Raw genomic sequence first — 13976 nt, forward strand, 5'->3', positions numbered from 1 at the left:
AGAAAGTCACAAGATACATCGACTACACATTCAGATGTTTTTGTTTCTGAGTCTAGGGAGAGAAGCAAAAGTCGAGGTCCTAAAGGTAGAGATCAAAACAGAAGCAAGTCTCGAGGAAAGTATAAGAATATTGAGTGTCATCATTGTGGTCAAAAGGGACATGTGAAGAGATTTTGTTGGCAGCTAAAGAAGGAGAAAGCCAAGGCAAGTAAAGACAAGAGCACAAATAAAGATGATGGTAACAAGGAAGACAAGGTTAATGTAACTCATGATGATTTTCTTGTTGTTGAGGAGTTTGAATCTGTTAACCTTGTTGATAATAGCACTAGTTGGGTGATTGATAGCGGTGCTTCTATTCATGTTACATCTAGGAGGGATTTGTTTACGTCCTATACTCCTGGTGATTTTGGTGATGTGAAAATGGCTCATCAAGGTGTTGCAAAATGTGCTGGTGTTGGACAGGTGTGCTTAGAAACCTCCAACGGTACCAATTTGACTTTGAAGCATGTGAAACATGTTCCAGATATTCGGTTGAACTTACTTTCTGTTGGTAAGTTGTATGATGAAGACTTGGATAGCTCATTTTCTCATGATAGCTGGAAGCTCACCAAGGGTTCCATAGTTGTTGCTAGAGGTACAAGACACTCTACTCTTTATTTAACTCAAGCAAAGATTATAAAAGATGTTGTTAATGCTGCTGAGTTTGTTGATGAAACTGATTTATGGCATAAGAGATTATGTCATATGAGTGAGAAGGGTATGAATATGTTATCCAAGAGGAATCTTTTATCTGATTGTAAGGTTACTTTGCAAAAGTGCAACCATTGCTTTGCTGGAAAACAAAACAGGGTTTCTTTCAAAAGCCATCCGCCTTCAAGGAAGTTGGAGATACTTGACTTGGTGCATTCTGATGTATGTGGGCCGATGAAGACAAGAACACTTGGAGGGCCTATCTATTTTGTAACCTTTATTGATGATCATTCTAGGAAATTATGGGTTTACACTTTAAAGACCAAAAATCAAGTTTTGAATGTGTTCAAGCAATTTCAAGCTTCTGTTGAAAGAGAAACTGGGAAGAAGTTGAAATGCATTCGTACTGACAATGGTGGTGAGTACTTAGGTCCATTTGATGCTTATTGTAAAGATCATGGTATAAGACATCAGAAGACTCCTCCAAAGACTCCTCAGTTGGATGGCTTGGCTGAAAGGATGAACAGAACACTGGTTGAAAGAGTTAGGTGCTTGTTGTCACAATCTGGATTGGAAAAATCCTTTTGGGGTGAAACTTTGAGCACTGTTGTTCATGTCTTGAACCGGACACCATGTGTTCCCTTGCAATTTGAAGTGCCAGAGAAGGTATGGTCAGGTAATGATGTTTCTTATGATCATTTAAGAGTCTTTGGATGTAAAGCTTTTGTTCATATTCCCAAAGATGAGAGATCTAAACTTGATGTAAAGACTAGGCAGTGTATTTTTATTGGCTATGACATGGATGAGTTTGGTTACAGGTTTTATGATCCTGTTAACAAGAAGGTGATTCGGAGTAGAGATGTTGTCTTTGTTGAAGACCAAACATTGAAGGATGTTGATCATGCGGAGAAGCCAATAGTTCAGCCTAGTGATGATTTTTTCTGACTTGGATATTACTCCCTCTATGCCTATGGTAGAAGATGGTAGAGTTGAAGCTCAAAATAATGAGCATGATACAAGTGCAGGTGAAGATGGAACAGTTGATCCGATACTTGATGAAGTTGGTGATGATGATCAAGATGAAGAACCAACTTTGGAAATTCCTGCAAATGCTCTCAGAAGGTCTACAAGAGAGAGGAAGCCTTCGTCAAGGTATTCTCCACATGAGTTTGTTTTGTTGACTGATGGGGGAGAACCTGAATGCTTTGGAGAGGCTGTTGAAGATGAAAGCAAAGCTCAATGGCTTGAAGCTATGCAAGAAGAAATAAAGTCCTTGCTTGAGAATGATACCTATGAGTTGGTGAAGCTACCGAAGGGTATGCGAGTTTTGAAGAATAAATGGGTATTCAGAATCAAGAATGAAGAACACAATTCTAAGCCTAGGTATAAGGCTAGATTGGTTGTTAGAGGTTTTAGCCAGAGAAAAGGTGTTGATTATGAGGAGATCTTTTCTCCTGTTGTGAGGATGTCATCCATTCGTGCTGTGCTTGGATTAGCAGCGTCTATTGATTTGGAGATTGAGCAAATGGATGTGAAGACAGCTTTTCTTCATGGTGATTTAGATAAGGAGATCTACATGGAGCAACCGGAGGGCTTTGTTGTTAAAGGAAAGGAAGATTTTATGTGCAAGCTTAAGAAGAGTCTTTCTGGGTTGAAGCAAGCTCCAAGACAGTGGTACAAGAAGTTTGAATCTGTTATGTGGGAGCATGGTTGCCGTAAGACAACTTCAGATCATTGTGTATTTGTGCAAAAATTTTCTGATGATGATTTTATCATTCTTTTGCTTTATGTGGATGATATTTTGATTGTGGGCAAGAATGCTTTGAGGATTAATGAATTGAAGAAACAGTTGAGCATGTTCTTTGCTATGAAGGACTTGGGTCCTGCCAAACAGATTTTGGGCATGACTATTACTCGTTATAGAGATTCCAAGAAGCTTTATTTGTCATAGGAGAAGTACATAAAGAAGGTGCTTCAAAGGTTTGGCATGAATGATGCCAAATGTATTGCTAGTTCTTTTGCTCCTCATTTTAAGTTGAGTACCAAGTAGTGTCCAACCACTGATAAGGAGAAACAAGCAATGAATGAAATTCCTTATGCTTCAGCTGTTGGAAGCTTGATGTATGCTATGGTGTGTACTAGACCAGACATTGCTCATGCGGTTGGTACAGTGAGTCGTTTTCTCTCTAATCTAGGTAAAGAACATTGGAATGCTGTTAAATGGATTATGAGATATCTCAAAGGTACAACTAACTTGAGTTTGAGTTTTGGTGGTGAGAAACCTTTGCTAGTTGGCTTTACTGATGCAGACATGATAGGAGATATTAATTCTCGAAAGTCTACTTCAGGTTATTTGGTCAAGTTTGCAGGGGGAGCTATTTCATGGCAGTCAAGGTTACAGAAGTGTGTTGCACTTTCTACCACAGAGGCAGAGTTTATTGCAGCAACTGAAGCATGTAAAGAGTTGTTGTGGATGAAGAAGTTTCTTGCAGTACTTGGTTTTAAGCAAGACCGTTATGTCTTGTTGTGTGATAGCCAAAGTGCTATTCATCTTGCCAAGAATTCTACTTTTCATCCAAGATCTAAAGATATTGATGTTAGGTATCACTGGATACGAGATGTGTTAGATTCCAAGTTGTTGGAACTTGAGAAAGTTCACACTGATGACAATGGTGCTGATATGATGAAAAAAGCATTGTCAAGAGAAAAGTTTAAAACATGTTGTTTGATCGCCGGAATGGCGAGAGCCTCCACCTAGTCGTGAAGGGGGAGATTTGTTGGGTTTTTTTCTCTCCTTTGTGAGGCCCAAGCCCAACATTTTGGGGGTGTATTATTGCACCCTAGTGTTACAACCCTAATTCAGTTTTTTGAGGTTTTTTTGAGAGAGAGAGAATAGCCACCAAGTGAGAGAGAAGAGGAAAAAACAGAATTCCCGTTTTTGCCCAAAGTAGTAAATTTTAAATGGCAGTTTCTCAGTTGTTCACCGTTGGATCGGCTTAAAATTTAAACTGCATATTCCTATCATCTTGTTCTTAATTCTGGTCGGTGGAGATGTTGATTGGAGATTTTCAGTGAGAGAAATTGGTTTCGCAAGAGAGAAATTAGGTTTTCCATTTTTATACAGAGCAGCAATTTTGGAACGACAGTTTCTCATTCTTTCACCGTTGGATCGACGTGAAATTTGAACTGTAGATTCTTCACATCTTGTTCTTCACTCTGGACGGTGAAGATTTTAATTGAAGGTCTCAGAGGGAGAAATTGGCTTCGACAGCAGCTCTGTTTTTTTGGGTATATTTTATCTTCTTGCCTCTTATTTGTGAGCTTTGGTGCTTTGATGTTTTGGCTGGTTATATGCACATTTTTGTGCTTTGTTTGAGACTCTCTTGTACCTCATTTGATTATAGTGGAGTTATTTCATTGGTCTGGACGACCCGTGGTTTTTACCTCTCACATTGAGGGGGTTTTCCACGTTAAAATCTTGGTGTGTTCTTGTTATTGCTTTACTTGCTATATTTGTTTGTTATAGTTGCTGCCATATTGTATTGTGAGTGCTTCCATATTGTTCTTGTGTTGGACATTTGTGTCGTTTCCGCTGCTAGGCTCTTTCATACTATTGGGTGGTCAGATTACAACGTATCACTACTGCTCCATTTCTTGCAAGGTAATGAGTGGTGACAGATATTTGAGAATCACAATCATTTTATTTTCTCCCCTCTTCATGCTCCCTATGAATCTATGATGTTAACTTAGTAGCAACTTGCTGTTTTCTGACTTCTGAATCTGAATTTTCAGGTAAAGGATTTGGTTCCTGCTATCATTCCCGACGAGATCCAAAATGCTCCTCGGGGAAGACAGAAGAATCCTTCTCAGGAAGGACAGGAGATTCCTCCTCGGGAAACACAGGTGGAAAATGCTAATCCAGCGAGTCGGCCAAAGAGAAGTAGAAAGGGAACACCCCATAGAGCTCCTTTTTCCTAAGAGCCTCCAGTGGGACACATCCTTGCAGGATTGGAAGCAGTTTGATTCAGTTTATGTTATCAAGATAGTAAATTTATTAGTTGTGTTGCATTTAGGTTCTGAATTTTTTTCCTTTTAATTCTTGTAATTTTTTTACTTAAACTTCCTGAAGATTATCTTCTGGAAAATGCTGAACCTGGAATGCTGCGAGAAAGAAGAAAAGGAGGAAGAAGTTTATGTTATCAACACTTTTTTGATGATTTGATGGCTGAAATAAGATATATGCACTCTTATTATGGTTAACTATGCTCTGTCATTTCAGAGAGAAATAATGTGAAACTAAGTGACTGAGTAGTTAGTTCTTAGTTGTCTTCAAAGTTATCAATTTTCAAATTTTTGAAAGAACTGTTTAGGTGGTCATGCACTAATGCTAGTTGGAGATATCTCTTAGGTGTAGCTTTGCTGTGACAATGTGAAAAACTGGGACATGTTTTGCTTCCTCTTTAGTGTTGAAATTTTTAAGTTTCTATGATGGAAGACAAGAGTCACTCCACTACATAGCATGCTTTATTATCATTTTGTGTTGCCACAAATTCCAAATCATGGTCTATGTATATACTCTTATACTAAATCTTGCTCATGGGCGGACGCTAAGCTGGTTTTTCTTTTTTTGACTTAGATGTCACTTTCCTTGCTGATCTTGGTTATTCTTTGACTCCTTTGTTTTTTTCTTTTAGGGTTACCTACAGTCCTACACACACACACACCCACCCACACACACACACACAATACAACGGGTTCCTATATTCCACTTATACCCAGCCAAGTTTTGAACCCAGGTGCAGCTTGATGGAAGACAACAAATCTTCCATATGTGCCAAGCCTCACCTTCTCACTTCTTGACGGTTGAAAGCTAGACCGCTCATCAGGGTAATATGTTACACTTCTACCAATCAATGCTCAACTTCAAGGTTCACACTTGCTCAATCAATATACGTGCACCGATAAGCCCAAAAAAAAGCCTCATATAGGAAATTATTAACACAGCAAAATTGGAGAGAGCAACATGAATTTGATGAATATTAAAACAGGAAGCAAAAATACATGTTTAAATCACTGCATACCGCGTAGTGCATACTTAATATCCTAGCCCTATCACTATTGAAGCCTCCATTTGTTTTCTTTGTACACAAGGGACCACCAAATAGCATAACGATATATTCATATCATTGTAGTAGAATTAGTAGAATTTGGAGTCTATATGCTTTCCTTCACCAGTAATCCCCACAAGAGCATTTTCCATCCTTGAAATGGTGAAACCTTTTGTTATCTCTAACAATCAATTCCCTCCCTACAATCCTAGACATGATCTTGATGGCATTGTGACAATCACCGCACACTCGAAGATTCTTGATGATCCTAAGAGGTGTTCTTGGTGGAGTACTAATGAGGCCATAAGCAATCGCTAAACGTTCACTGTGGTACAACAATGCTTGCTCCTTTGCTTCCTGATCAATGTCATGAAGAACATATCTTGTATCAGGAACATATCCAGCATCCTTCATCCCACTCAAAGCTTTCAGCTTCTCATCATCCTTGTAAAGCGTCGGGTTCTTGTACTCAATAATTCTATTCTTGCCATCAAGCATGTTAATTGCAGTGTACTTCCTTGGCGGTGGCGTGGGGATCTTATTGGCAACAACCTTTGATGGGTCAAGACTCAACACTATCTCTTCTGCATAGTCTTCAAGATCAACATCCCCATGAATTCGAGCATAGTTCTTCAGAGTCTCCCAAACAGTCACTGTGGGCTCGAATGGCAACTCCTTGATGAACTCCTCGGCTTCCTTGAGATATCCAGATTGTCCAAGAACATCCAAAAGCCCCATATAGTGCTCCGAACCAGGTTTAATCCCATACTTGCTTTCCATGGACTCAAAATGAAGGAAAGCATCTTCCACAGCCTCAGCACTAGCACAAGCTGATAACACAGCCAGCAAAGTCTCCGACGAAATTTCCAAACCGGACTCATTCATTTGATCAAACAGCTGCAAGGCATCATCCCCCATTGTGCTATTGGCATAACCGCGCAACATCAAGTGCCAAGAATCCATATTCCTGTTGGGCATATGATCAAACACCCTTCGTGCATCAGTCATGCTCTTGCAGTTCCCATACATTTCAATGACCTTGTTGTTCAAATTGAGATCACTCCTGCAAGTTGATTGCAGAAAGTAATCGTGTGCCTTCTTGGCATCCTCAAGGGACTTGGATTTGCCACAGAAATCAAAGAGCAAATGAAAGCAAGAAGCATCGGCTTTCACCCCTTTCTCCATCAACTCAATTGCTTCCTTAACCCTCCCCTCCTGGCACACACGTCTCAAATCAACAATTGAAGGGGCTGGCGAAGGAGGAGGAGGAGGAGGAGGAGAAGGAGGAGCTACGGGAACGTGAGCTTGCCCTGGTAGAGAACCTTGTGGGTTGAACTGGTTAGGGTTTCGAAATTGGGGAGGTTGTGGATAGCCTTGATTCCTAGGGTTCCATTGGTTAGGGTTACCCTGGTTCGGATTGTTCCATTGATTTTGGTAATGGGGTGGCTGAAAGTTCTGATTTTGGGATGTGGGTGGTGGTGTTGGTCTCTGTTGAGGATAGTTTTGACTCCACTGATTATGAGTATGGTTTTGACCCTGCTCGGGAAACTGACGAGTCGCATTGTGAGGTTGATAGGGGTTCTGATTCTGGTTCTGGTGAGGGAAATTATTGATAGGATGAGGGTTTCCATGGTGATTTTGGGTTTGTGGATTGAAATGTTGAGAGGAATCTCTGAAAGTGGGTTCAACACCATGGCGGTTATGATCAGAGTTGGGAGGGAATCTGTGAAAGTCGTTGGTTGGAAGTGCGGAGGTACTTAGAGACCTGCAAGTGTTAGTGAGGCAGAGGCGTAGCTTGAGGGATGAAGAAGAAAGCATGGTGGCTCGTGCGCGTTGAAACGAACCCAACATCGCCATTTTCTTCTCTGAGACTGAGATAGCGTTTGGTAGAGAGACTGAGCTGGGAGACAGAGAGAACAACATAAAAAATAAAGTAAGAACAAAGAACAAAGAACAACATCAACTTATCATGCCTCAATCTCATCATTTCATAGAAAGAAACACATTGTTTAATAATTTCTGACCGCTCCATTACTTCCTAGCAAAATCATTTCATACAAAATAGGCATAAATATTCAATTTAATCAAATAAAAATTAAATTAGATATAATCATTCAATTCCTTCTGTTCAAATTTCACCAACTCTAGCACCAAAAAGAGAAGTTTTCATAAGTTAAAGAAGAGCATTCAGATCATGATAGCAAATTTTGAATGATGAGCAATTTATTTGTGCAAATACTAAATAGTAGGAATAAAGATGAGAAAGTTATGCTTAATAACAGCACATATTAGACTCTGTCTCAGCAGTAGGTAACGGCGTAAAACATTTTAGTTTCAACACAGATTTGGCACTTCACTTTAATTCCATTCAAATCAGTACCTCAAATCAAACATATTAAGCCGAAAAACATTGCATGAGTAATTCCAAGTCTACCTACTTTGCATCTAAGTCTCACCAGTCAACACCAAAAATAAATAGAAATAGATAACACACCTAAAATTGGAATAAGATTCATGCATACATAATAAAAGATTCAAAAACATCAAAGCAACATTAACCAGACAACGACATTATCCTCATTAAACAATCTAATAATAAAAACAAATCACAGGAAGGTAACCACACAACATTATCAAATTGTCAACATTATCAATCTAATAATTATCATACCGGTTTAGAACAACAAATCAGGACACAAAACTAAGTTCATCAGGATACAAATTTAGATTATGCAATAAAAATAAAACAAAAGTAAATATAAGCAAGGTGGAACACAAAAACCAAGGTTTTGAAAATTGGACCGGTCATCGACCGTTCTAAGTACTGGTTCACAGGTTTACTGGTCCAACCAATTCAACTGTGGTTCAATCGAAAAAACCGTTTTATAATAAAATAACAAATAAAATAAATATAAATACCCTAAAGCATAATTATAATCTAATATAAACCTTAAAATATCTTCCAAATTTAAAGCACTACATAAAATGTCATCAACCAAAGTCGTACGATAAAGTACAAAGTCAAATAACAAAAAAAAAATATCCAAATATAAAATGGCAACATAAAAGTTCATCATAATATTAACAATTTAATACACATTATATTACTGTTGAAATCTTCCATACAATCACAATCTAAGCACAATTAAGCCAAACATAAACCCAGCTAAAGTGATTCTGAGTTATATGCTCGAGTAACAAGAAACCTGAGCACAGAATCTGTAAAACTAACGAATTAGAGAGAAAGAAATGAAGACTCGAGATGAGAACTGAGCATTAACATTGTATAGAAACTGAACTAAAGAAATAGTAGCATGTACAAGTCATATATATATATATATATATATATATATATATATATATATATATATATATACTTAAAGACTCTACTGCACTACCCCGCAGAAACTGAGTTTTTAACTAACTCAACTCTAATTAATCAACCTGATCTTAATATTCTCTTCTTGAATCTTGACATTAGACTTTGTACACCAAGTAACAGCACAACATAATATTCCAGCAGCACATCACTATGCAAAAAATGCACAAGGCACAAAACAGCGGCATAACAGAGTAGCTAGAGCTAATTAATAATCAATTAATCATTCAATAAAAACACAAAACATAACATGATTTCTGAACAGAGCATAAAAAAAGGAAGAACAATCACTAGCAGTGAGCACTGCATTTTTTACTTCAAAAGGGGGATCATAAACAACTGGTTCTTTGAAAGTTCAATGAATAAACAAACTACAATAATATGCAACGGCAAATGAAGGGTTTCTCTCTTCAATTCTATGTTCAAGCCAAGGTTCTGAGAATCGAACCAGTCATCAAACCGCTTTAATTGCTGGTTTACTGGTTTATTGGTCCAACCGGTCTAACTGGTGGTTCAACCGGAAAAACCGTTTTAGAATAGAATAATAAATAAATTATAAATATGCAAGTATTAAGTTAAGGGTATAAGGTAGCATGAAGTTTTTCTAATGGAGTGGTGACTTACTCTCTTAGGATTTTCCTTTTTTTTATATTAAATGCAAAATTGCCAGATGAAAGCATGACACCAAGCAAGTACAATTCCTCATCAGTACACAAAATGTTAAAAGAAATATCTGACAAGAATAGGAAGAATATCAAATGAATTATCATAAATCCAACTAAAAAATAAACATAGTACTCGGATAAATAAATTTGATAACATTATTAATAACAAAGTTGGTAGTGGACTAGTGCTAGCAAGGCTTCACCAAATGAAGGTGCATACAGGCTTTTAGAGACTATAGAGTTGGATTTGTGCAGTAGCATTTTGGATGAGTTGCTTTGAAGACAATTTGGTAAAACTAAGCTTTGAATAGGTACAATACAGGCTTCACCAAATGCTCATAACACACAGAAAGACAGTTTCTCAAGATAAATAAATAAGTGCTCATCCTCTGAAAATAATCATCTGAATCGGTATAAGGCAGGAAAAAATGACCATAAGTCTCTTTACCCAAGTCAAAATAAACAACCATATCTGAACTCAACAATCAGCATTCAGCACCAAACATTACAAAACATTAACCAATAATCACACTAAACCTGCAACCAGCAATTACAAAACAGCAACAAACATGAGTACATTATAAAACATTCCAAAACAGTGATGACACTAAACCTGCATAGTAAATAATCTCAAAGACAATGATCACCAATATCCAGCAAATAAACAATAAATACACAACAACAATTTAGCAAATAAACAAGAACAAGACCTAAATAGAAAATCCAACAAATTAAGTCGCAGCAACCTAAGAATTTGACAAATTAAAACAACAGCAGCCCAACAATTTACCAAATTATCAACTTTCCTGTTCGCAGGTTTAGTTCTTCATCGGTTATCCTTAATTTATTTCTGAGTGGATTCTTCTAAGGATTAATTTCTTTGCACTTGAGAAAGGCTTTAATATGTGGTGCGTTCACAGAAGCTTCACTCGTTTCATTGTAAAAGTTATACGCATCATTCATATGTGATTGTCATGATGTTTGTGTTTACATATGAGATAGGTGCTAATTTAGACCAAAAAAGAATATACATATATATAATGTGTAAGAAAGTTTATATTTACAACATAATCAAAACAACATTCTTAAACGAAACATCACATAACATGATCACTTAGCTAAAATATAGAATCAAGTAATGTCCATGCGTTTGTACAGCTAAAATTTCCTAATTACTATGATCCAATTATTCTAATTTCACATGCAATCAACTTACTAAGTTTCTAAAAGCTAGAAATTATAAAACCAACCAGAAATATGGTTAAAGCATTTCATCAAACATGTTGAGTGCGGTAAAATTAAAACGAAATAAGAGAATTCAAAGCTTAATTTCAATGTGACAGAGAAGAGAACATAACTATTGTAACTTCAATTTAGTCTATGAAAAAATCCAAACCACTACCAAATCAAATAATTACTTATTGTAATAGAAATCAGAAGTTGCAGAGTTTGAAGAAGAGTATTGGTGTTGTGTGAGTGTATTGTCTGGTGGCGGGTTTAGGGAACTCACGGCGGGGACAAAAGAGAGCAGTTCGACGGCAGAGTGGAGGCGCGGGTTGGTCGCAGAGTTTGAAGCAGAGCAACGTGGCTTCCAGACGAACGCGAACTCGAACGGTGAACAGCGAGTGAACGCGAACGGTGAACGCCGAGCGAACGCGAACGGCGAAGAACGCGAACGAAGACGCGAACGTGAACGGCAAACAAACGGCGACGGAAGCGCGGCTGAGCAGACAAAGACGACGGACGCCGAGCTCGAGGAAGCAACCGCGATCGGTGACAGCGAACAGGGGTTGAAGACTTGGAGCACGAGGGAAGCTAGATGACGGATGGCGAACTTTGAGTGCGACGGACGGCGGCAGTATGCCACTCCTTGTGGCGGTGGTGTAGGCTTACAGTGCTAGGGTTTTGTGGTTGGGTTTGTGTGATTTCTCTGACTGAAAGAAAGAAAGGGAGAACAGGATAAAGAAACGAAGGAGCTTCCCTTTTTTCTGTAAACCGACCGGATTCCGGTTCGGTCTGACCGTCCGGTTCTACTCCGGTCAATGGTTTTTTACCGATTTTTTGTTATCGGTTTTATATGTCTGATCAGATCGTTAATATTGTCAGTTCGCGGTTAAACCGGTCCGACCGATTGGTTCGGTCCAGTTTCCAAAACATTGGTTCAAGCTTGTGGGGAATCAGAATCAACAGAGTAGTACATTTGGGATAATCTTCCTTCTTAATTCTTATATCCTACAAAATGAAAATTGAGAACAAAACACGACCTTAAAACAAAAACAGAACAACACTCAAAAATCAATCACCTCTTCCAAACACGGCCTTAAAACAAAACAGAACAACATTCAGAATATGAGCATTGATCACAAAGAATTGATTTCTGAACAAAACAAACTCAAGAGTAGCCATTAAGTATTTCAATATGATTTGAAAAAAAAAGGGAAGAAGCTTCGATGAGCACGACGGACGAGAAACCATTACCTTCGAGGACGAGCACGACGGACGACTAGACGACGACAATGGTAGAGAGGGGTTGGAGACTTGAAGCACAAGTACCAGACAAGGACAGAAGCTCCTAAGCGCGACGGAAGGCGGTGGAAGCGCGACTGAGCAGACGAAGAGAACGAACGCCGAGCTGACCTCGAGGAAGCTGCGATCGGTGAGAGCGAATAGGGGTCGGAGACTTGGAGCACACCGACAGGACAATGAGGGAAGCTCTTGAGTGTGACGGACGGCGACAGTGTCTCACTCCTTATGAAGATGGTGGTGGATGCTATTCGGATAGGGGCTTGGAGAAGGAGAAGGAGAACAAGAAATGAAGGAATTTGATTGCCTTTTCTTTTTTAAACGAACCATAAAACGCCGGCGTTTTATTAAACCGGCCAAGTTCCGGTTCAGTATCGGGTGGTTCAACAATTTTCCACCGATTTTTGTTTCAATGATTTTGTATGTCTGACTAGACTGCTAATATTACCGGTTTGCAGTTGGACTGATCCGACCGGCCGATTTTGTTCGATTTTCAGAACCATGACAAAAACTGAGAACACAAACACAAAACAGAAAACAAGTTGCGAAAGAGAAGACAATCTGCAGAACACACTGAAATATACCAAAAAATTCAATAGAGTAGCAGAATTTTTCAATAAAAATTCATATAATTTCATACAATTTCATATAAAACTGCAACAAAAATAAACACAAACACCAAAGAAAAGACAAGCTGCGAAAGAGAAGACAACAAAAACGCGAAACATAGAGGAGAAAAGAAGAGAAACAAAAGCTTGACGAGGATAACATAAACTGAACAGCGTGCCTACGAAGATGAAAGTGTGACGGCGACTAACCTTGTTTACGATGGTTCGACGATGGTGACGTGGTGGTGGTACTGACGGCGACGATAAGGGCTTGGCTTCAATTGGAGCTCTTCGATGGTGACCTGCGATTGAGAGAAAAGAGGGTGAGAATAACAGAGGATGTCCTAATTACGAAAATGAATGTACGAAGACGACTCACCTACCTCACGATGGCTACGACGGCAACGACGAGGTAGTGGTCTTGGCGGCGGCGATGGGGCAGTGGCTGCAGCTTCAGAGTCTTCAATGCTAGTCCAAGGTTTAAGAAGATGATTACATGAAAAGAACTGAACCCTAATTTGATTTGGACAAAAGGATAAATTTAAAATTAATTAATTAGAATGAGGGTATTTTAGACATAAATTGTTATTTAAATTTCAATCTTTTTTGTCTCTACTTTTTGAAAATACTTAAGGAATTAAAATTTTGTGTCTCAAGACTGAAATTTTAGTTCTAGTCTTAACCAGCTTTACACCTAGGATGTAAAACAGAGGTGGCGAGGCACTACGATCTCTAAAAGTAAAATATGTATATATATAATATAGTTGAAAATGGTTTATATCCAGGAGTCTTTTGAAAGAAAGTTAAACAAAAGCGTTGAATAGAAAAGCGCATCACTTACGCAAGCGATAAACGTAAACCGGATAGGATAAGAGTAAAGCAAAAACAAAAATACATAAAACAGAGCTCTAAGATAAAGATAACAAAGTTTTTGACTCGGCTCACAAAGTTGTAACCGGCTAAAGCATACATACATACATACATACACAGTGAAGATATATAA

General features: G+C 38.4%; 1 protein-coding gene across 2 annotated transcripts; it reads right to left on the reverse strand.

Moving 5' to 3' along the window:
- Positions 1–5699: 5699 nt before the first annotated feature.
- LOC112702579 (pentatricopeptide repeat-containing protein At2g15690, mitochondrial) lies at positions 5700–11803 on the reverse strand. 2 transcript variants are annotated; one of them, XM_025753682.3, is made up of 2 exons: positions 11353–11803; positions 5700–7693 (listed from the first exon to the last, which is right to left on the reverse strand). In XM_025753682.3, exon 2 carries the CDS (start codon positions 7653–7655, stop codon positions 5919–5921), a length of 1737 nt encoding a protein of 578 aa, XP_025609467.1. In that variant the 5' UTR covers positions 7656–7693; positions 11353–11803; the 3' UTR covers positions 5700–5918. The 2 variants fall into 2 exon arrangements, with proteins under 2 accessions (XP_025609467.1, XP_025609466.1); XM_025753681.3 differs by having other exon boundaries at positions 5700–7698.
- Positions 11804–13976: the final 2173 nt, after the last annotated feature.

Source organism: Arachis hypogaea, chromosome 7 (assembly GCF_003086295.3).
Source record: "Arachis hypogaea cultivar Tifrunner chromosome 7, arahy.Tifrunner.gnm2.J5K5, whole genome shotgun sequence".
NCBI lineage: Eukaryota > Viridiplantae > Streptophyta > Magnoliopsida > Fabales > Fabaceae > Arachis > Arachis hypogaea.

Bases quoted from the DNA above. Each gene is read 5' to 3' on its own strand.
- LOC112702579 (XM_025753682.3), bottom strand. From the start codon at position 7,655: ATGGCGATGTTGGGTTCGTTTCAACGCGCACGAGCCACCATGCTTTCT.